General features: G+C 41.9%; 1 protein-coding gene across 4 annotated transcripts in view; it reads left to right on the top strand.

The window, feature by feature from the left end:
• The window catches only part of Pxk (PX domain containing serine/threonine kinase like), a 64498-nt gene that overhangs the window by 8107 nt on the left and 34766 nt on the right, over positions 1–21625 (top strand). For all 4 annotated transcript variants that reach the window (XM_038348489.1, XM_038348488.1, XM_038348491.1 and 1 more), the window contains exons 2-4: positions 8769–8819; positions 11132–11179; positions 18880–19066. In XM_038348489.1, coding sequence (XP_038204417.1) covers positions 8769–8819; positions 11132–11179; positions 18880–19066 — 286 coding nt within the window. The remainder of the gene's footprint in view (positions 1–8768; positions 8820–11131; positions 11180–18879; positions 19067–21625) is intronic.

Here is a 21625-nt window from a genome sequence, read left to right as displayed (position 1 = left end):
TATGGGCACTTGGCATGTGAAGTGCACGAGTTGATTCCTGCCTTTGTACATTTATTTCCATTTTTTCATTGTGGTGAGAGTAAATACAGAAAAGCGGTGTTCTCAAACCAATTGTGGAATCTCTTGGATGCCAGGCTCAGGGGATCTAAGCAGCATTGAGGAGTCTTGAGCAGATGTGTAGAACAGGAGAATGATGTTTTAGGAAGCCTGATTTGCTGCTGGTATATAGGGTACTGTGTAGTGGATAAAAGAAGGACATAGGGAAGTCATGAATCAGTGGACTCGGGATGCATCTCTGGTCTATAACAAGATGGGAGAAGGAGGAGAGGGGAAACATGGCGAAGGAAAAGTTGAGCAGGTGAACAAGTGCACCAGAGGTCAGAGGTCTTAAGGTCTAGACCTTTTTGGTTTTTCAAGACAGGGTTTCTCTGTAGTTTTGACTGTCCTGGAACTTACTCTGTAGACCAGGCTGACCTTGAACTCATAGAGATCTGCTTGCTGCTGCCTCCCAAGTGCTGCTAATTGTAAACCTTTTAAAATAACGCAGAAATGAGTGTGGCGATTGCCATGCAGTTGATGTTGCTCTTTGCTAAGCCATGAAGTACTTCATGTCAATCATTAATTTCTTTCCTTTTCCTTCTTCCTTTTCTCCTCACCCCCCTGTTAGGTTGGATTTGTTGAAATATAATTTACATGCAATAAAATTAATCATTTTTAAGTATTCAGTTTGGTAACTTTGAAAAAGACATAGCCACTATAACATTTTCTACAGCAAACATTTCCTTAGCATCTTTTGTAGTCAGTATCCTCTTCTGGTCCCTGGCCACTACTACTCTGTTTGTTGTTCCCGGAATTTCTATAAGTAAAACTGTACATGGTGCAGTATTTAGTTTCTCCCTCCCCCACCCTCTCAAAGATCATTTTGCATCATCCTCTCTAATTTGTGGGAAGAAAGGCATGAGTTCAACACCAAGGATTTTTTAAATGGCTAAATAGTATTGTATTGTGTGTGTTTGTACCGCACTTTATTATCTTACACCAGCATTTAGTTGTTTACAGTTGTGTATGTTATGATAAAGCTGCCATGAGCATTTGGGTAAGTCATTGTGAAGATACATTTTATTTCTTCTGAATAAATACCTAGGGATGAAATATCTGGATGATATACTAAGTATATATTTTACTTTGTAAGAAGTCAGATTTTTTTTTCTAGGTTTTTCATTTGATCTCATAACTGTCTGAGTAGACCTAGACACCAACAATTTGGAAGTACCCCAAGAACCACAGAACCAGGCAGTGATTTGGGTGACCAGTTTTTCAGTTCTCCACCCTAGCCACATAGGCATGGAATTAATTATCACACAAACTAGAGGCTGGGAGCAGCACCATCCAGTAAAGATGTCACATGAGTAGCACATGTAATTTTGCCTTTTCCAGTAACTACATTAATAGCAGTGAAAAGAGGGCTGCTCGGGCGGCCAGAAAGGCCATCTGTGCAAACACTCCCTGTGCAGCCTAATGACCTGAGCTTGATCCCTGGATTCCTTAATGGAAGACAAGAACAGATTTCTAAAGGTGTCCTTCAGTCTTCCCTCCACGTGTTTATGCATGTGTGTATCATGACATGGCATGCATGTGCCTACACTCACACACACATACACACACACACATCATTCTCTCTAATAATTGAAAAAGTAAATATTAAAAAACTAACAAAGGTGAAATAATCTAAATAAAATATTTTGCTTAATATAATGTATCCAAAATATAATCTAAACTTGAAATCAGTATAAAATTGTTACATTTTACATTTATTATTAAATTTTATAATGTAGTGTGTGTGTTTCAGACTAGTAATATTTTAAGTGATCCACAGCATGTATTGCCTCTAGCTCCTCTACTGAACCACACAGGTATAGATACTAAAAATAAATAGCCAGGCAGTAGTAGTGCGTGCCCTTTAATCCCAGCACTTGGAAGGTAGAGGTAAGCGGATCTCTGTGAGTTGGAGGCCAACCTGGTCTGCAGAGTGAATTCTAAGACAGCTGCCTACTGAGTTCTTGGATTAAAGGTGTGTGCCACCACTGCCCTGCAAGATTTGTGTTATTTCTGTGTGTGTCTGTGTGTGTGTGTGTGTGCCTGAATGCAGTACCCATAGAATCCAGAAGAGAGTATTGGGTCCCCTGGGACTGGAGTTTTAAGGCAATTGTGAGTTGCTGCATGCCAGTGTTGGGAACCAAACTCCTGCCCTCTGTGAGAGCAGCAAGCATCCTTAGCTGTTGAACTCTCTCCTGCCTGCCCCTCCTGTTTCTCCAGAACCTGCCAAATGTTGGTGATAGGGTTTCCTTAACATGGAGGGAAAATAATGTTCATATTTGTACAGTTTCTCTGGTGCCCAGATTACACTCACTCCTGCAATTTGTACCCATGTGGTATGAGGTTGACTGAAACATTTTGGGGCACTAAAATCAAAATGCTGTGTTCTGGGCACATCCTCCTGACCTGATAGACTGGTTCTGCCTACTGAGCTGAGTCACTGAAAGGAAACTACACAGTGTGAAAGCGGCTGCCTAGGTCATAGGCATTATAACAGTTCTGGAGACAAGCATTCACCTACAGAGACCTTGGAAACTGCGGCGCCTGGCCACTGTCCTGGATGCCTTAGCAGTGCTGTCTCATCCAGCATTCACCACAACCTGTTGGAAAGATATGATTACGCAGAGGTCTAAACTGAGGCTCAGAAGAATTAGGCTAGGAAACCAGAAGGGTGGCAGTTGGACCTTGAGTCAGGATGTCTGTTGTGGTTACCTAGTGTCCTTCTGGCATGAGGACATCTAGGAGCCCTGTCTTTGGAGCAGTGGACGAAAGGAGGTAGCAAAGAATGTCCCCAGCAGTGGCGACACCGTAGCCCTCAGCTATACTCAGGTCAGTTTCCACTGTATCAGCCTCCAGAGATCCAGAACCACAGAAAAACCATCACTGCCAGCAGGACTGTCTGCTTAAGACTTCTAGCTCCTTATGTGATGGGTAGTGCTTTATTTTCAGTGCATCCATTCTGCAGTTGGGTTTTTGTTTTGTTTTTGTTTTTGTTTTGTTTTGTTTTGAGACAGAGCTTCTCTGTGTAACAGTCCTGACTGTTTGGGAACTAACAAGAACTGTCTTAACTGTTCTTGTAGACCAGGCAGGCCTTGATTTCACAGAGATTCGCCTGCCTCTGCCTCCCCAGTGCTGGGATTAAAGGTGTGCATCACCACTGCCGGGCCATTTCTGCAGTTTTGAGACATTCCAGGAATTACCGAACAAATAAATGAAAGCTAAAATTTATTTAATAGTTTTGTTGGGGAGTCTTTGTGTGTTTATGCTTTACTTTGATATAAACATTAGTTATGTCAGGCGGTGGTGGCGCACGCCTTTAATCCCAGCACTCGGGAGGCAGAGGCAGGCGGATCTCTTGAGTTCCGGGTCAGCCTGGTCTACAGAGCGAGTTCAGGACAGCCACGGCTACACTGAGAAAACCTGTATCAGAAAACCGAAAATGAAACAGCAGCAACAACAAAAGCTGTATTCAGAGTGCTTCCTTGGGGAATGTCTCTGACTGGAGTGTCATCTGTCTTTGAAGTCTGTGCAGACCAGCTTCTCTGCTGGGAGAGAGACCATTCCACAGAGGACAGCATGAACTTCCAAGGCCCGAGATCATGGCAGTTTTCACTGCAGGGATCAAAGTGGGCTGTGATGCTTTTCTTAGACTACTCTGTGAACAGAGGAAAAGTGCTTGGCTTGGTTTTGCATAAAGCAAACTGGGGGATTTTGTTTTGTGAAGAGTAAAGCTCAAGGTGCTACAACCTGTAGTTAGGAGTTTTAAATAGAGTCAGTGGTTGGAAAGGAGATGCGCTTGGCTTCACTCACCTGCCAGAACTTATACTAGGACAGTGTGGCTCTTCAGATGCCTTTAAAACCCTCAAGATTTTTATTTGTTTGAAGATAATTTTTGCACATTATAGGTTTGCACAGCAATTGAGGTAGAATAAAGTAGGTTCTAGCACTGAGAAGCTGCAGATGAAGCAGAGATAAATGAGTTTCAGAGCAAAGAGTAATTATTAATTCTGTGAAATATTAAAGATGGTGAGTAGCCAGGCAGGTGGCCAGTGAACTGAACAAATCTTTCTGTTATGGCCCTTCCTCAGAAACTTGGTGTCCCTAAGTAGGATGCTGCCTGCTGCCTGTGGGTTACAGCTGCACGCCTTGTAACTTCCTAAGTTTGAACCTTACGAAGGTATTTTTTTATTCCAGACGGAGGTGGTGCACACCTTTAATCCCAACACGCTGGAGAGAGAGGCAGGCAGATCTCTGTGAGTTCGAGGCCAGCTTGGTCTACAGAGTGAGTTTCAGGACAGCTAGGGCTGTTACACATAGAAACCCTGTCTCAAAAACGGGGGCTCAGCAGTTAAGAGCACTTGTCTGTGATTCCAGAGGACCCAGGTTCAATTCCTGACACCCACATGGCAGCTCACAACTGACTGTAACTCCAAGATTTGAAGCCCTCACTCAGACACACATACAGGCAAAGAATAACAATGCACATAAAATAAAAATAAAAATTTTTTAAAAAGTTTTCTTCCCTTTGAGTCAAGGTCTCACTACGTAGCCAGGCTGACTGGAAGCTTATAATCTTCATGCTGTACACTCAATACAAAAGGTGTATGACAGCTGCGGAAATATTATTTATCCTACATTAGCCTCGTGAGTCTTGACATTCATTCTTTAGAGAGATAATCAGTCTGAGACTAATGAGATCTTGCGGAGCATTTATTTATTTATTTATTTATTTATTTATTTATTTATTTATTTATTTGAGTCCGGAGGTTTTTACCTGTTTGTAGGTATGCAGGCTTCATCATTCCCAAGGGAGCATTTAGGTGACTAATGTCCTGATTATTTGCTTTGTCTCTTCTGCTGACCTCACATTGTGCTGGGTGGGATCTGGAGCATAAGAAATGTGTGATCCTAGCTCTTTAGACTTTAGTCCAGCTGGAAAGAACTGTTCCCAAAATATTGATATGCAATAAAAATAGCAGTTAACATTTAAAAAGCTCAGCACTCCAGGGTTTAAATATTTGTAACAGCAAACTGAAAGGCATAAAACAGGAATCTTTAGGATATAAGCAGTCTGATAAGGAAGCTCTAAATAGAAAGAAAAGGTTCGGTCAGTTTGGTCAGGATTTACAGGAATATAGAAGCTTGTCTGGGTATTTAACCTAGTGGGAGCCATGGAAAGTTCCAGAGCAGAGAAGTATTGTTTCTTCTTTATGGTCACTTGTTTGCAGCATGTTTCTGGGTCCTTCCAGTGAAGGAGAAGTGCTAGTAAAGAAGTGAGCTTTGGGGGTGAACTCAGAGACTTAGCAAGGTTAGTGGGCCCTGGAGACAAACACGCTGCCTCCCACCCCAGATAAGCAGCTGGCCCTCACAAAGCTCAGTTCAGTTCTCCACGTTTAAAATCCCAGGGTTGCCGGGCGGTGGTGGCGCACGCCTTTAATCCCAGCACTCGGGAGGCAGAGGCAGGCGGATCTCTGTGAGTTCGAGACCAGCCTGGTCTACAAGAGCTAGCTCCAGGACAGGCTCTAAAGCTGCAGAGAAACCGTGTCTCGAAAAACCAAAATAAAATAAAATAAAATCCCAGGGTTAAGTATGTACTATGCCCAAGGAAATAAAAGAACTGAGCCCTTGTGGAGAGAGGAAGGGAAGAGGGCAAAAGCCTTTGAAGTTTGGTGGGTGTTTGGTTTAATTGTGCCCTCCCTTCCTGGCAGAAGCTTTTACTTCTGTGATAGAGATCTGCTTCTGATTAGTTCCTTTCCTCATGTGGCCTATGCCCTACCTACTATATAGCCAAGGCTATCCTTGACTCCTGATCCTCTTTCCTTAGCCTCCCAAATAGTGCTAGGATCACACACATGTACTGACTGGCTCATGAATCACATATTTTATTGGCTTTATTTATTTGTTTGTTTGATTGGTTGGTTTTTCGAGACAGGGTTTCTCCGTGTAGTCCTGGCGGTCCTGGAACTCGCTTTGTAGACCCGGCTGGCCACTGGTCATCTTTCTATAGACCAGGCTGGCTTTAAACTCACAGAAATCTGCCTGACTTTGCCTCCTGAGTGCTGGGATTAAAGGAGGGCACCACCACCACCTGGAGATTGGTTTTATTTTTTAAGATAGGGCCTCACTATGTAACCCAGCCTGGATTAGGATTTACCATCCTCCGGTGTCTGCCTCCTAGGGGCTGAGATTACAGATGTTGCTTCCAGTTTTGTTTTTTTTTTTTTTTTTTTTTTTTTTTTTCAGAGGCTGTGGAACAGTAGTCATTCATTACCCTGGCTGTGTATTAGAATCACCTAGGAAGCTTGTAGTAACTGTTAATGCTTGTGCGTAGTTCAGACAGTGAATCGTTAACTCTCTCTGGGAGATAGGACCCAAGCAAACATAGAAATCTTTTCTTCCCTCTTAAGTTCTGTGGGTGATTCTGGATGATAAGACCTTCTGCTTTTGTGTCTGTAAAACATCTCCAGAGAGCTCTGTGTAACACTCTGCCCTTTAAGTGTCGCGGTGGTTGAGAGCTGTGCAGAAATGAAGAGACGTGTGTGTGAGGGTGGTTTGAAGGTCTCCTTAAGCCTCAGCTCTGTCCTTTGTGTCGAGATGTTTTGTGTTTGCAGCCTCACTAAAGAAACTTGATGCCAGACAGATTCAAAATAAAGTTTTCCTAGAATCTCATCAAACCAAGGCAACTGAGTATCAGCCACTGTGTGGTAAAATCCAAAATATACCTATGGAAGTGCTTGCTTGGAAATGATCTGTGTTGAAAGCTTTAATCCACAGTTTTGGAAATGGCTGCCCCTCACCCTTGCACCTTCAGGCCAGAGTCAGTAGGTGTGCATCATTAGGTCAATCTAGTGAATTCTGTGCACTTGATTAGACCTCCATATTTTTTTTATTTGAGAGAGAAAGCGTGTGTGTGTGTGGGGGGGGGTATACATGTCCCATTATGTGTATAGAGGTTAGAGGACCACCCACAGGAACTCTTTCTTCCATGTGGGTTATAGGTATACAAGTCATCAGCCTTGGTGGCGAGTGCCTGTATGTGCTAAGCTGCCTCACCAGCCCAAGTACCAGTATTTTAGAGATGTGGAAGTAGGCCAGTCTTACAACTTCTCCAGGTCAGTGGAAACTACCAACCACATTGGAAGGTTGACGGTCCTAGGAGTGGTCAAGATGAAGGTTGGTTCCCAGTCAGCTCCGCCAAAGCTGTGCTGTCTTGGACAGTTCTCTGTATCTTGCTGAGTATGAATTTGTCCCCTCGAGTGGCTGCCCAGAAGTCTGAATGACTAATGTAGAAGTTTAGTGTAAGTTTCCTGTTAATTCTCTTTTTTTTTTCTTCATGTATGCTTCATATCATGTGGTCCTAGTACATGTCCAGTTTGAAAAACTTCAGCCCCAGCCCACAATGACTTGCCAGAATGCCCACGTGCTCCACCCTCCTTGCATGCTGAGGTTAAGTGTGTGGTGTCAGGAGAAGCAGGAGGAAGGAGCCTCTCTGGGGAAGTGGCTACAGGTGGCTAGATTAGTGGCAGCCTGTCCTGTCTACACATAGTGTCTGTTCCACATCAGAGCGGGTGAGAAGGCTAACACGAGTCACTGGAGAGTCTGGGGTGCCATTGCACCCTGCAGCTCAGGAGAAAACTGACTTCACAGTCTCCGAGGCTTTCAGACAGTGGGAATCTTAGTGAAGCATTTCATTGTGGCAGTTCCGGAAATCTGAAAAAAATCGAATGTCTTTTTAGTCAAGGAGGAGTACTTTTGATCCACTTTAGTAAAATCAAAATGTTCTGAGAAAAATCACCTTTCTAGTTTTCCATTCTTTTCTGTATCTTTAACTATACAACATATGGTATCTCTAAAGTACAGAACAGCCTACTTCTCTTTAGATCTTCATAGGTTTACTTCTTTACCAAATACATCAAATTGATTTTATTGGTCTTTTTAAAACTTAAGTTTATTTTTAAAATAAAAAATTAACCAATTTTTATGTGTGTATTTATGAAAGCAGGCATGCCCCTGCCACAACTCTCATGTGAAGGACAGCTAGCTCTCAGGAGACAGTGTTTTCTCTCACCATCTTGTAGGATTCAGGGATGAAATGAAACTTCCTAAGTTTCATTCGTTTGTTTTTTAAGATGGGGTCTCACGCATAGTTTTGACTGTTCTGGAGCTTACTATGTTGACAAGGCTGACCTTGAACTCAAAGGCCTTGATTATTTTATGTGTATTTTTTCAGTGTGTCTATGTATGTATACCATGTGCATGCCTGGTGTACTTGGAGGTCAGAAGAGGGGATCATATACCCTGGAACTGGAGTTACAGATGCTTGTGAACTGCCCCGTGGGTTCTGGGAACAGATTCCATGTCTTAACAGATGAGCCATTGCTCCAACCCTTTCTTTGAAGTCATACATTTATCTGGTATCCATATATGAGTGTTTTATTGAAATAGAATCTCACCATGTAATACAAGCTGGCCTCCAACTTGTCATTCTCCTGCTTTAATCTCCTTGGTTCTGGGAATACAGATGCTGTCCGCCATGACCAGCAGCTCCCTGCTGCCCCTGTGCTAAGTATGGAACCCAGAGCCTTCTTCATGCTACTGAGTCTATGACCACCCAGTCATATCCCCTGCCCCAATATTTTTTTTTACAACTGAGGCTCTTTTATCTTTTTTAGGAATATATCATCAGGGTACAAAGAGGAATTTCCACAGAAAACAGCTGGCAGGTAAGCTTTTTTGTCTATTAGAAAAAAGTGGTTAAATTTGTGGCCAAAGCTATCTCTTGGTATCAGAAAATCTGGAAAAGTCAGAATATTTATATAGTACAAATCATGTTGCTTTTGGGTGTAAGCCTTTAGTTTTCTTTTTGTCTTTTAAAATTATGTATATATATATATATGTATATATATATATATATATGTGTGTGTGTGTGTGTGTGTGTGTGTGTGTGTGTCAGTGTGGGTTTGTGCAAGTGAATTCCATGCCCACCAAGACCAAAAAAGGAATTTGGATTCCGTGGGGCAGGAGTGACAGGCAGTTCCACATGATATGGTTGTTGGGGAGCAAACTGGGCCCCTGTAGGAGCAGTATGAGCTCTTAACCCCTGAAGCGTTTCTTCAGCATCATAAGTCTTTAAAACAGATGTACAGAGCCTTTGTTCCTGGTGGTTGGTTACCTGGAATAGTAGAAAGCAGTTCTCCAACTCAGCCCAGAAACATAACGTGAGTCACCAGGTAACAACAGTGTACGCTCAGGTCACTGTGCTTTATGGACTAGTTTACTCTTGTACAGCTGGAGCTAACTCTTTGACTGTCCCTAAGAGGGGCTCTTCTTGAGGTCCCTGGCTCTGCTTTTCTCACTGCTGGCCTTAAAGAGAAAAAGACAATGGGGAAAACTAAGGGTCTTTCCCATCCCAGTTGGCTTGCAAAGGGTAGCTGAATTGTTCATGGGACTGTGGCCATCCTACCCCTTCTAATAGTATTGCCTGTGCTCTATGACCCAGCTTGAACCTTGGCTCCACCTTAGATAGTCTCGGATCACAGTGCTCCAAACATTCTTTGCCTAAAGTTTCAGATTGCTTTTATTTGAATACTTATCACATATATTATCAGTTAAGAGTTTATGAATTATTCACCACTGATTTAAACACATTAATTTACTCCACTCTTAAACCATTTCTCTGTAGCAGCACTATTTCCACTTTGCACTTTGGAGGTAAGTAACTGGTCTGAGGTCACACATTTTAGATGTTGACAGAGCAGCGTTGCAATGTGCATTTCTCTGCAGTTAAGCACTGTGCTACCATTGGCTTCCTTTATCAGGGTTGGACTTACATGTAACCATGTGTGCATTTGACAAGAATCGTCCTACCAGAATAGTCAAGCCCTGGTACAAGTTTTTCTAGCTCTTATTACCTTATATGGGGTACTTAACAAAAATGGGCTCTTGGGCCCCACCTGAGTCCTACCAAATGAAGCTGTCTTTTGGTGAGGTTCTAGGTGCTATCCAGGTAATTTATATACATACATTATTTGAGAACCAGTGATAAAGACTGAAGTCAAATTACTCAAAAGCACAATGATTTCCTTGCCAAGATGTCTTATTTATGGCTTCTAGCTGTAATAAAGCACTTAAGACCTAAGGCAACTTGAGGAGGAAAGGATTTATTTCACCGCACAGCTTATAAGGCCATCACTGAGGGAAACCAGGGCAGGAACTCAGGACAGGAACATGGAGCAAGGACTGAAGCAGAGGCCATGGAGGAATGCTGCTTATTAGCTTGTTCCTTATGCCTTGCTCAGCCTGCTTTCTTACAGCACTCAGGACCCAGCCCATAGTGGCACACCCAGAGAAGGCTGGGTCCTCCCACATCAACCTTCAATCAATAAAATGTTCCACAGGCCAACATGTTGGGAACATCTTCTCAGTTGAGATCCCTTTTCCATATGACTTTAAGCTGGTATCTTCCTGACATTAAAGTAGCCAGCACACCAGCGCTAATGAGATTTGGCTATGTTCTAAGCAGTAGCAGAAATATAACCAAGGAATGACACAGGACATAAAAACTGAACTTTTGCCAAGAGGTAAAGCAGTTTTACCTACAGGAATAGACTTATCTTCAGGGGAGGTGGCGTGTCTACCAGATGATGTTTTATTCCTGACAAGGACAAAAAACATCAAAGCTGTCTGTTTCCCTTTGTTTTCTAAATCATTAATCTACCCCTCCACCTACTCAGTTAATATGAAAGGTATTTAAAAGGCAATTTGACCTGAAAACATGACACATTTTTTGCTGTTGTTCAAACCTCTTATTGATGCCTTGTGAATTTGACCGGCATTAACCAGTTTACTGCAGCCCAGGCCATCCCTGGGAGACTGCTATGTGCATTTTCTGGACTTAGCAATCAAAGCAAACACTAAGCAGCACTGCTCTGCTTGGCACAGATGCTCCAGCTCTGGGACACCAGAGAATCCCAAGTCAGGAGGTGGAGAGGGATACCTTTGCTGAATCAAAACACCACTGTTTTGTCTCTTACAGATTGTTAGAAGATACAGTGACTTCGATTTACTTAACAACAGCTTGCAGGTAAATGTTTCAAAACACTGGTGACACACATGGTTGCTTATGATGTCTTACTGGTTAGAAGTAATATGGATAAGCTCCTTTTGTGGATGAGGACTGACTACGTAGGTTGCTAGAGTTTGTGCAGGAGTATCTGGGGCTCTCTCCTGTACTCTTGCTGGGCTCCTCTGCAGTTAGCAGTGTAGATTAGCATTAAACCATAACAGTAGAGACTCAGTCTTTTTCTACTCAATTTCTCTGAAGTACACCTTAGATTCTAATATTCTAACCTGATGCCCTTAATCAAAAGAAGGAAGCTATGCAAAGGCTTTGTCTATAAAGACATCCAATGCCACTAGTAAAAGATAGGCTTCAGCACCATCAGAATCCCCAGCCATGTCAGTACTAAAGACTGCCAGGCTTGTGCCACTCCTCAGATTTGTGTGGCAGTAAAAACCTTTCAGTGTGTGCTGGAGTGCTTAGTTGTTGACCAGATCAGCAGGGAGGCAAAGGACTGCTCCCTTCCTTAGTGAGCTGGCTATCACATATGCTGAATGACCTCTGATGGTATGCACCAAGGTCAGGAGAACTTCTGGGTAGAAAGGAACATATTGCGTCCTTTTCCTTCATATGGCTATGTTTTATGTCAGCCTTCAGAAAATGGTATCAGTAAAGCCTAAACATTATTTACTGTAAAAACATGAGTACTTTTCTTCTGCGATTGACCCAGTAATCTGCTGGACACTATAGTTGCTTTTTGTTGTACCTTTGATCCTCGCTGTGTAGTTCTGGGGATTGAGTACAGGGTGTTTCACATGCTGTCACATGCTCTATCTACCACTGAGCTATACCTTCAGACAATATTTGGTTTTAATTTTAGTATGACCAGTTGAAATCTCTAGATAACAAACATGTTGACAGAGATTGAATGATTGTTATTTTCTCGAGATAAATCTTGCCATGTACTGGCCTGGAACTTATTTTTGCTCCAGTGTAGTTTTCCTTTTTTAAATTAGTGCTTCCGATATGCATCTTATTTCAAATGCAGATATCCACATACTGTGTGGGGTAGGGGGTTGTTTTGAGACAGGGTTCTGTACTGCTTAGCTGGTTTCCAGCTTACTACATAGCCCAGTATGACCTTGAACTCCTCCTGCCTTCTCAAATGCTGGGATTACAGGAACGGGCCACCACATCTGGCAGTAGAAGGTTTTTCTTCATCCAAGTAAACAAATAGAAGAAAGTATGTGCAGCTTTTTGGCAATGAAATAATTTTAAACCAACCTCTATAACCAAAGGACTCAGAAACCTCAGAATGAAACTCTGACCGTGGTTTTCAGTATCTGATTACTCTCTACAGATAAGCGGATTCCTGTGAAGGAGAGAAATATAATCTCAAGTATGGAGTGGGTCTGAGTACAATGGGAACATACTTTAGTATAATGATGTTTCTGAATGTAAACTTACATGCCACATGATATAATTACATGAAATGTTTAGGGAAAAAGATTGGAAGGACATATGCCAAAATGTTAACACTCATGATCCCCAGGTGGCAGGATTATGGTTTTATTTTTCTTTTAGCTCTTTATAGTGCTTGGTACTTTCCATGTTCTGTTAAAATGCATGTAAACTATATAAGTAAAAAAAAAATAGAAAAGTCTGTGTTTTCCAAAAATTTTATGGTTATCATATTTCATAGGCACAGCACAGAAAAAAAGCACCATATTTCAAATAAATACAATGTCAAATTAGCAGCCAGCCAGGGAGGTCATGCATCAATGAAAAGGAAAGGAGAAAGGGGTTGAAGTGATGGGAAAACCCAGACTCTGGTCTTCTTTTAGGTCTCATTTTTTCCTTCTCAAATGAAGAGTGACTTCTGTGGTCTCTCTTATTCCAGATGTTTTATGATTTCAATTTTACAGCCTGTAGTTGACCTTGGAGAGCTTATTTTATAATGAGATAAATTAAAGGTTGTTGAGAGTTTAGAACACTTACTGGCATATGGTTGAAGGTGATTGTTAAAATCTGATGATGGAAGGGAGTAAGGAGCATGACCAGTTTGGAGGTTTTACCTCCAGATAAAAGCTAAGTTCCTGGAAACATTGGTAGAGTCTGTGTGTAATGAGAAGCTTCTACTAGGCCAGAGGACCAGTTTCAGGTTCCACCCTGGGGAGCTTACAGCTCTACATTTCACTCTGAAGTTGATACAGTGGAACTCGGAACTTCTCTGCTGGCTTTGTAGAGTCCCACCCGCTTTCCCCTTTCAAGGGAAGTTTTTTTTTATTGTTGTTTGTTTGTTTATTTGTTTTTATGTTTTTTATTGATATTTATTGAGCTCTACATTTTTCTCTGCTGCACTTCCCGCTTCAACCCTCCCCCAAGGTCCCCATGCTCCCAATTTACTCAGAAGATCTTGTCCTTTTCTACTTTCTACTTCCTATGTAGATTACATCTATATAAATCTCTCTTAGTGTCCTCATTGTTGTCTAAGTTCTCTGGGATTGTGGTTTGTAGGATAGCTTTCTTTGCTTTATGTTTAAAAGCCACCTATGAGTGAGTACATGTGATAATTCTTTCTGTGTCTGACTTACCTCACTCAAAATAATATTTTTTAGCTCCATCCATTTTCCTGCAAAATTCAAGCTGTCATTATTTTTTTCTGCTGTGTAGTACTTCATTGTGTAAATGTACCACATTTTTCTTATTCATTCTATGATCGAGGGACATATAGGTTGTTTCCAGGTTCTGGCTATGACAAACAAAGCTGCTATGAGCATAGTTGAGCACATGTCCTTGTGGCACGATTGAGCATCCTTTGGATATATATATATATACCCAAAAGTGGTATTACTGGGTCTTGAGGAAGGTTGTTTCCTAATTTTCTGAGAAATCGCCACACTGACATCCAAAGAAGTTGTACCAGCTTGTACTCTCACCAGCAATGCAGGAGTGTTCTCTTTACCCCACATCCTCTCCAGCACAAGTTGTCATCAGTGTTTTTGATCTTGGCCATTCTTACAGGTATAAGATGGAATCTCAGGGTTGTTTTGATTTGCATGTAAGGGCGGGTGTTGTGATGGCACAGGTCAGTAATCCTACTACCCTACAGGGTGATGAGAGGCAGGGATAAAATTCCCAGCTTGAGGACAATTAGCACATGAAGCAGGAAAAACTAAAAGGCTCTGGCTTAAATGAGGTGGAAAGTGAGAAGTGATACGCAAGGTTGTCCTTCAGCCTCCATGCATACACTATGACACCAGCACAACTGGGTCCACACATACACACCATATACATGCAAAAGAAAGTAAAAAAAAATAGATTGGTTGAGGCTTGGAGCTCTCAGCATTCAAGACAGACATTTTAGGCTGGGGTGTAGCTCAACTGGTAGAGTGCTGGCCTAGCACGCATGGAGCTCTGGGTTCAGTTCCCTGGCTCCACATAGAGTATGGCATTGTGGTACACACCTATGCTCCCAGCTTTTAGGAGGTGGAGGCGTGAGGATCAGGCTCAAAGCCATTCTCAGCTACCTAGAGTGTTTGAGATTACTCCCGCAAAACAAACAAAGAGAAAAGATAAACATTTTATCAAATACACCATAAATGGAAAATACTGGTTTTGAATCCAGTGCTGCCATATGGGACGATGTAGTACTCATCACTCAGTGGGTGCTGTTGTATGGACCGTGCGGTCCAGTCTGTTCATAATAAATAAATAAATAATTTAAAAAACCTTGCTTAAAATCATTTTAATTAGAAAAAGAATATTTTTCTCTTTTAGTTGAGAAGGGTACGTGAGTATGATAAATATTTCATCACAGAATAAAAAATCACGACCTGCTCCTAGAGATAGCTATGTTCTCCAGTGGGTGTGAATCTTTTAAGAGAGTTTTCATGGGAGCTGGAATGATGGCTCAGAAGTTAGGAGTACTAGCTGCTTTTCCAGAGGACCTAGGTTTGATTCCCAGCACCCACTTGGTGGCTCATAACCATCTATATCTCCAGTTCTAGGGGCTCTGAAGCCCTCTCTAGGCATGGATGTGGTACACAGACATAAAGGCAAGAAAAACAGTTATACACATAAAAATTTTAAAAATAAAAAGCTTTTGAGGAAAGAAAAAGACAGTGTTCACTCTCATATATGAGCACATCCATGGTTTATATAAAAATAAGATTATATTCTACAATTTCATAAGGTATTTTTAGGATATACCAGTTATGTTTTAGGCTACATTGATATATAACCATAGTAATGCTTTCTGCCCTTGAGCAACATCAAATAAAATGATTGACATGCTGAGTGATGTGCTTTCTTTGTACTTATGCATTATATTTAGCTAAGTAAGAAACTGTAATCACTCCTTGGCCTTTCTGCTAAGATAAAGTGAAGAAACTGCTTAGATAAAGCTTGATTTTATGAATGAGAAAAGCCCCTTGGAATTTAAGTGTCTTATCTGGTGACAAACTGCTATGATAGAAAATGTATCCCAGTTGTGTCTGAAACGTTTTCAGAGTTGTCAGCTAGCCGTTTTCCCATCACATTGTACTCATTACTTTCTTGCTGTGATAAAACACCGTGACTCATAGAAGAAAGTTTATTCTGACTGAGGTTAGAGCCCCTGAAGGTGGGGCAGCATGGCAACCAGAGCAGCCAGCTGGGAGCTCACATCTTGGAGTCCAAGCATGAAGGAGAGAGAGCAAACTGCAAGGAGGGCAGGGCTGGAGGCTCTCAAGACCTGCCTCTAGTGAAGGCTCCTCCAGCAAGGCCTCACTTCCTAAACCTTCCCAAACGGAACCACCAACTTGGGACCAACCGCTCACCACATGCATGATTCTATAGGGCCCATTCTCATCCTAACCACATGTCTTATTCACTGGACTGTGTCATCGTTGCTTGAAAAATCTAGAGTGGAACCTGAGTTAAGTTTGCCCCTGTGACTAGCTTACCATGCTTACTTTTGTAAATTTGAGATGCCCTTCTCATTTGACCTTAACCTCAGTCAATCAATATGCATATCATTTGGATTGCTTTTTTGTCTTTATTTTTATTTTTGGTACAAGTGTCAAATAACACTACTATAGTACTACTCTTTGAAAGTGACCTTACTTTGTTTTTCAAGTTTAAAAATAGTATCAAAAGTTTGAAGTGATCTAGAAAACGGTAGGAGACTGAGCACTCGCTTTTACCTTTTCTTCCTCCCTAGCTGTTTTAAGCAATAATAAATTCACACACACACACACACACACACCTTCAAGGACAAATAGAAATGCTGAAATGAAAACCACAACAAAGCATTTTATGTTGAAAACTCAAATGACAGCTAGGTGTGGTGGTCCACAACTTTAATCCTAACACTTGTGAGGCATAGGCAGGCAGATCTCTGGAAATTCATGGCCAGCCTGGTCTACAGAGTAAGTTCCTGGATAGCCAGGGATGTTACACACAGCAAACTTGTTTAGGGTTTCTGTTGCTGTGAAGAGACACTGTGACCACAGCAACTCTTATAAGAGAAAAAAATTTAATTGAGGTGGCAGCTTACAGTTCAGAGGTTCAGTCCATTATCATCACGCCAGGGAGCATCGTGGCCTGCAAGCATACATGCTGCTGGCTGCATCTTGATCACAAGGCAACAGGAAATTGTTGGGTCATACTGAGCAAAGCTTGAGCAGAGATGCCAAAGCCCAGCTCCACAGTGACACACTTCCTCCAACAAGACTATACCCACTCCACAGATTCAACGCAATGCCCATCAAAATCCCAGCAAAATTCTTCAAAGTCCTCGAAAGAATGATACTCAACTTCATATGGAAAAGCAAAAAACCCAGGATAGCCAAAACAATCCTGGACAATAAAAGAACTTATGGAGGCATCACAATCCCTGACTTCAAACTCTACTACAGAGCTACAGTACTGAAAGCAGCCTGGTACTGGCATAAGAACAGACAGGAGGACCAATGGAACTGAATAGAAGACCCAGATATTAATCCACACATCTTCAAACACCTGATCTTTGACAAGGAAGCAAAAAATATCAAATGGAAAAAAGAAAGCATATTCAACAAATGGTGCTGACATAACTGGATATCAACATGTAGAAGAATGAAAATAGACACATATCTATCACCATGCACAAAACTCAAGTCCAAATGGATCAAAGACCTCAACATAAAGCCAGCCACACTGAACCTTATAGAAGAGAAAGTAGGAAGTACACTTGAACACATTGGCACAGGGAACCACTTTCTAAATAGAACCCCAGCAGCATAGACACCGAGAGAAACAATTAATAAATGGGACCTCCTGAAACTGAAAAGCTTCTGTAAAGCAAAGGACACGGTCAACAAGACAAAACGACAATGGAAAAGATCTTCACTAACCCCACATCAAAGAGGCCTAATTTCCAAAATACACAAAGAACTCAAGAAATTGGACACCAAAAGAACACATAATCCAATAAAAACATGGAATACAGACCTAAACAGAGAACTCTCAACAGAGGAATCTAAAATGGCTGAAAGACACTTAAAGAAATGTTCAATTACATTGTCACCAACTTTCTGTCCTTCACTGCCTAATCTTGACTATCCTAAGACTAGATCTCTAGACCAGGCTGGCCTCAAACTCTGAGAGAGATCTGCCAGTCTCTGCCTTCTGAGTACTGGGATTAAAGGTGTACCCCACCACACCCAGCCCTAAGCTTTTCTTTATGTCCTTTTCACAAATTGGAAATTTAGCTGTGTGGGATCTTTGCCCCGAGATTACCACTCCCTTCATTCCATGTCTTCATCTGTTTGTCTTCTTGAATACAAATGGCACTTAGGGCCATTTCTTTTCTCCTCAAATTTTATTTCCTTACTTTTTTTCTTATAAATCTTCATTAGAGTTACCACTAATAACCACACAACATAGTCTAGACTAGGCTGTTTTGAGACTTCTTCTGCCAAAGGAATTAATCCAAAACTCTTCACTTTAGCCAACAAGGTCAAAAGGCAGCCACAAGACTATCACAAGAATGTCTCTAGCCAACATACTAAAAGTCCCCTCTGAAACCTGTTGAGTGAGTCCCTACAGTTCAAATAAGTCTTAGCACCACTGTCTTCCATGCTTATATTAGTATGACCCATTAAACAGTGCTTAAAGCACTCTACTGTTTTCCTAACAAGCTGGCCTTGAACTCAGAGATCTGCCTGCCTCCCGAAAGCTGGGATCAAAGGCGTTCGCCACCACTGCTCAGCTGTGAAGGAGATCTTAATCCCATCACCCTTCATGAAATATTACAAATACTGCCCAGGAATGAAGAGTCAAGACATAGCAATTTGAGCATTCCCCAATGCCAAAAGATCAGAACTGCTATGTTGTTCCAGGGTCTGGAGAATCCGGCCCATGGGCTGTGGAGGAAGTAGTAGTAACCATAGGACTCGTAATGTTAACTTTGTAAAAGCAATTTCTCTTGGTACTATGTCCAATAAATATACCAAAAAAACTTTGGTAAAAGTGAAAAAATCAGTTACTATGATTAGTATATAATTTTATCAATCATGAGATGTATAGTTTTATATATATAATCACTTTATATATATAAAATTTCTAACCATCAAAGTCTGCATTGCTTTATATTTAATGAATTACATATGGTTCAGGATTCAGATATCAAACTTACTTGTGGATATATAACACAACTATAACCCCCCCTCGTCTTCCTTTTTTTCCTTCCGTTCTTTCAGATTGCAGGCTTGAGTCTGCCTCTTCCTCCTAAGAAACTGATTGGAAACATGGACCGTGAATTCATAGCTGAGAGACAGAGAGGCCTGCAGAACTACCTTAATGTTATCATGGCAAATCATGTCTTGTCCAATTGTGAGCTGCTTAAGAAGTTCCTGGACCCGAACAACTATTCTGCAAACTACACTGGTAAGAAACAGGGTCTGTGAGGTGTAGTCACATAGGGTCTGAGCTCAGCAATAGATAATATATGGGAAAGCTCTACTTCCATATGGGGAAATGTGCACATTTGTAACAGGATAGTGTTTCTTTGCAAAGATTTTCTTGATTGTATTTTTCTATATATTTTTAGGAGGGGCATAATTTCCTTCCAAAATGTTTTTGATGCCTGTACAGAAAATATAGAAGAGAAACAGTTGTGTCTGCGTACCTCCGGTTGCCTATTATCTTCTCTTCGGAACAGAGCAGATAGTCCACAGCAGTAGTACACAGAGCAACCTCAATCTGGTTTATGTTTACAGTGTGGAATATGTCTAGGTTTTCTTTAAATTGTTTTTAAGTGTAATGTTGATTTTGGAGGGCTGTTCCTGTGTCCTCACACCTTCTTCCTGAGACTCTTGTGTGTCATGCACAGAGGGTCATGCGCAGAGGGATCAGGGTTTTTGCTTCCCTGCTAGTTACACACAAAGTCAGCATCAAATACCCAAGCCTGATGTCAGCAGAAAGAAGAACAAAATATCTACTTCCCTCTGGTGTGGCCTTTAGGGGTCTTTAAAACTATTATAGAGTTACCCTGATAAACAGAAAAAACAGATTTTTTAAAGCCAAGCCATGCTCTAAGGGTTTCTAAATGGAACTCTGGTTGTTAATTTCTTGTTAAGGTAATAGATTCTGTTATTGTTTCTTTTTTAAAAAAATAGTTTTTATTTGTATTTTATGTACATTGGTGTTCTGCCATACATGTAGTATGCCTGTGTGAGGGTGTCAGATCCCCTGGAACAGGAATTATAGACAGTTGTGAGCTGCCATGTGGGTGCTGGTACTTAAACCCGGGTCCTCTGGAAGAGCAGCCAGCATGTCCAACCACTGAGCCATCTCTCCAGGCCCCTGTTACTGGGTCTTTAAAAACATTGTTTTTTAAGCCAGACTCATTCCTACAACTCTAGCACTTGGGAAGAGGATTGCCACCTTTGTTAACTACTTATGGCCCACTTTCTGACTGTCTGCCGACTGACTCTTGTACCCTACCTCTCCCATTCTTCCCCTAGGTTGCATTCTTTCCTCCTTCCTGTCCCCCACAGCAGAGCTGAAGGTTAGGGTGGCAAAGCAGAGGTGACCAGAGTCTAAGGAGGTCACGAGAGACCCCCTACCCGAATCCAAATGCACCAGAGTATAGAGCCATTGTTAGAGGACTGGATCCTGAGATGGAACAGTAGCTGAGGAAGCTGATTTATTTCTCTTTGAATAAATTATCAGAATTTGCCTTGCTGCTAAGTTGGTTTTCCAGCTGCACAGAAGAAGGAAACACAGGTCACTTCCTCTTGCCAGCTTTGGCAACCCATTCCTGAAATTTGTAGAATGGCCTCTGGCTCCTTCTGGCTCTCTGCTCACCCTCACATAACATTTTGTACTTCTTTAAGCAAGATCAAATCTCCCTTGAAATGTGGCTGATGCCTTTGCTTCTTCTCAGCTTCCAAATTATCTGCTTACTGCCCCTCTTCAGCAACATTTGAATTCTGTATTGGAGTGGTGACCCAAATCAGCATAGCCACTTTTCCTTGTCTGGAACACACTGACTGGGACCCTTGTTTGTAAGGGACTGTATTGCCAACCTGAGTTCCAGGGATGGGCAGCCAGATCTCCTAAGACATCAGCAGCTGTCGCATATCCTTCCAAAGATAGCAACCTGCCCAATCAGTAATTAATGGGTCTTTATCTAAATGACCAAGTCTGTAAGGGTAAAAGCATACATGCACCCTTAGAAGAGAAGAGGCTGGAGAAGGGAAGAACAGACCAACCAAGTTACTATCTTCTAGTCCTAAAACTGACAAATCTCTTGATTAGTGGTTAGAAATGAGGGTCCTAGTTGAGGTCTATGTTCCTAACAGAGGCAGGATGTTCTGGAGGGAGTGCAGGCTGTACAACCCAGCAATAGACTGGGGATCTGGACTTCCCTCTGTAGGGCTGGAGAAGTCGTTGTTTATTCCCTGAAGTCAGCCCATCAGGCTAGGACCTTGAAGTTGAAAGGCTGAAAGCTGGACAGTGGTAGCTCACACCTCTAATCCCAGCACTTGGGAGGCAGAGGCAGGCGGATCCCAGTGAGTTCAAGGCCAGCCTGGTCTACAAGAGCTAGTTCCAGGACAGCTAGGGCTGTTACACAGAGAAACCCTGTCTCAAAACAAACAAACAAACAAAAAGGCTTTGCCCAGAGGGAGACCTGGTCCTCTGAGTCTATGAAAGCTGGAAGCCAGGAAGCAGTAGGATGGACTGATGACTTGGTTTCCCATTCTCTGTCTTGAGCTTTTGTTTCTTAGCACTTAACTGAGTAGCCATTTTGTCCAATTTTTTGTTTGTTGTTGTTGTTGTTGTTGTTGTTGTGGAGGGTGGTGGTGGGGTATTGAGACAGGGATTCACTGTAGCTTGACTGATCTCAAACTCACAGAGATCCACCTGCTCCTGCCTCCCAAGTGCTGGGATTAAATGTGTACACCATCATCACCTAGCTAGGAAACAATAAGTTTTCTTTGA

The sequence above is a fragment of the Arvicola amphibius genome, chromosome 12 (genome assembly GCF_903992535.2).
Source record: "Arvicola amphibius chromosome 12, mArvAmp1.2, whole genome shotgun sequence".
Classification (NCBI taxonomy): domain Eukaryota; kingdom Metazoa; phylum Chordata; class Mammalia; order Rodentia; family Cricetidae; genus Arvicola; species Arvicola amphibius.
This window is presented reverse-complemented; position numbering and strand designations above follow the sequence as displayed.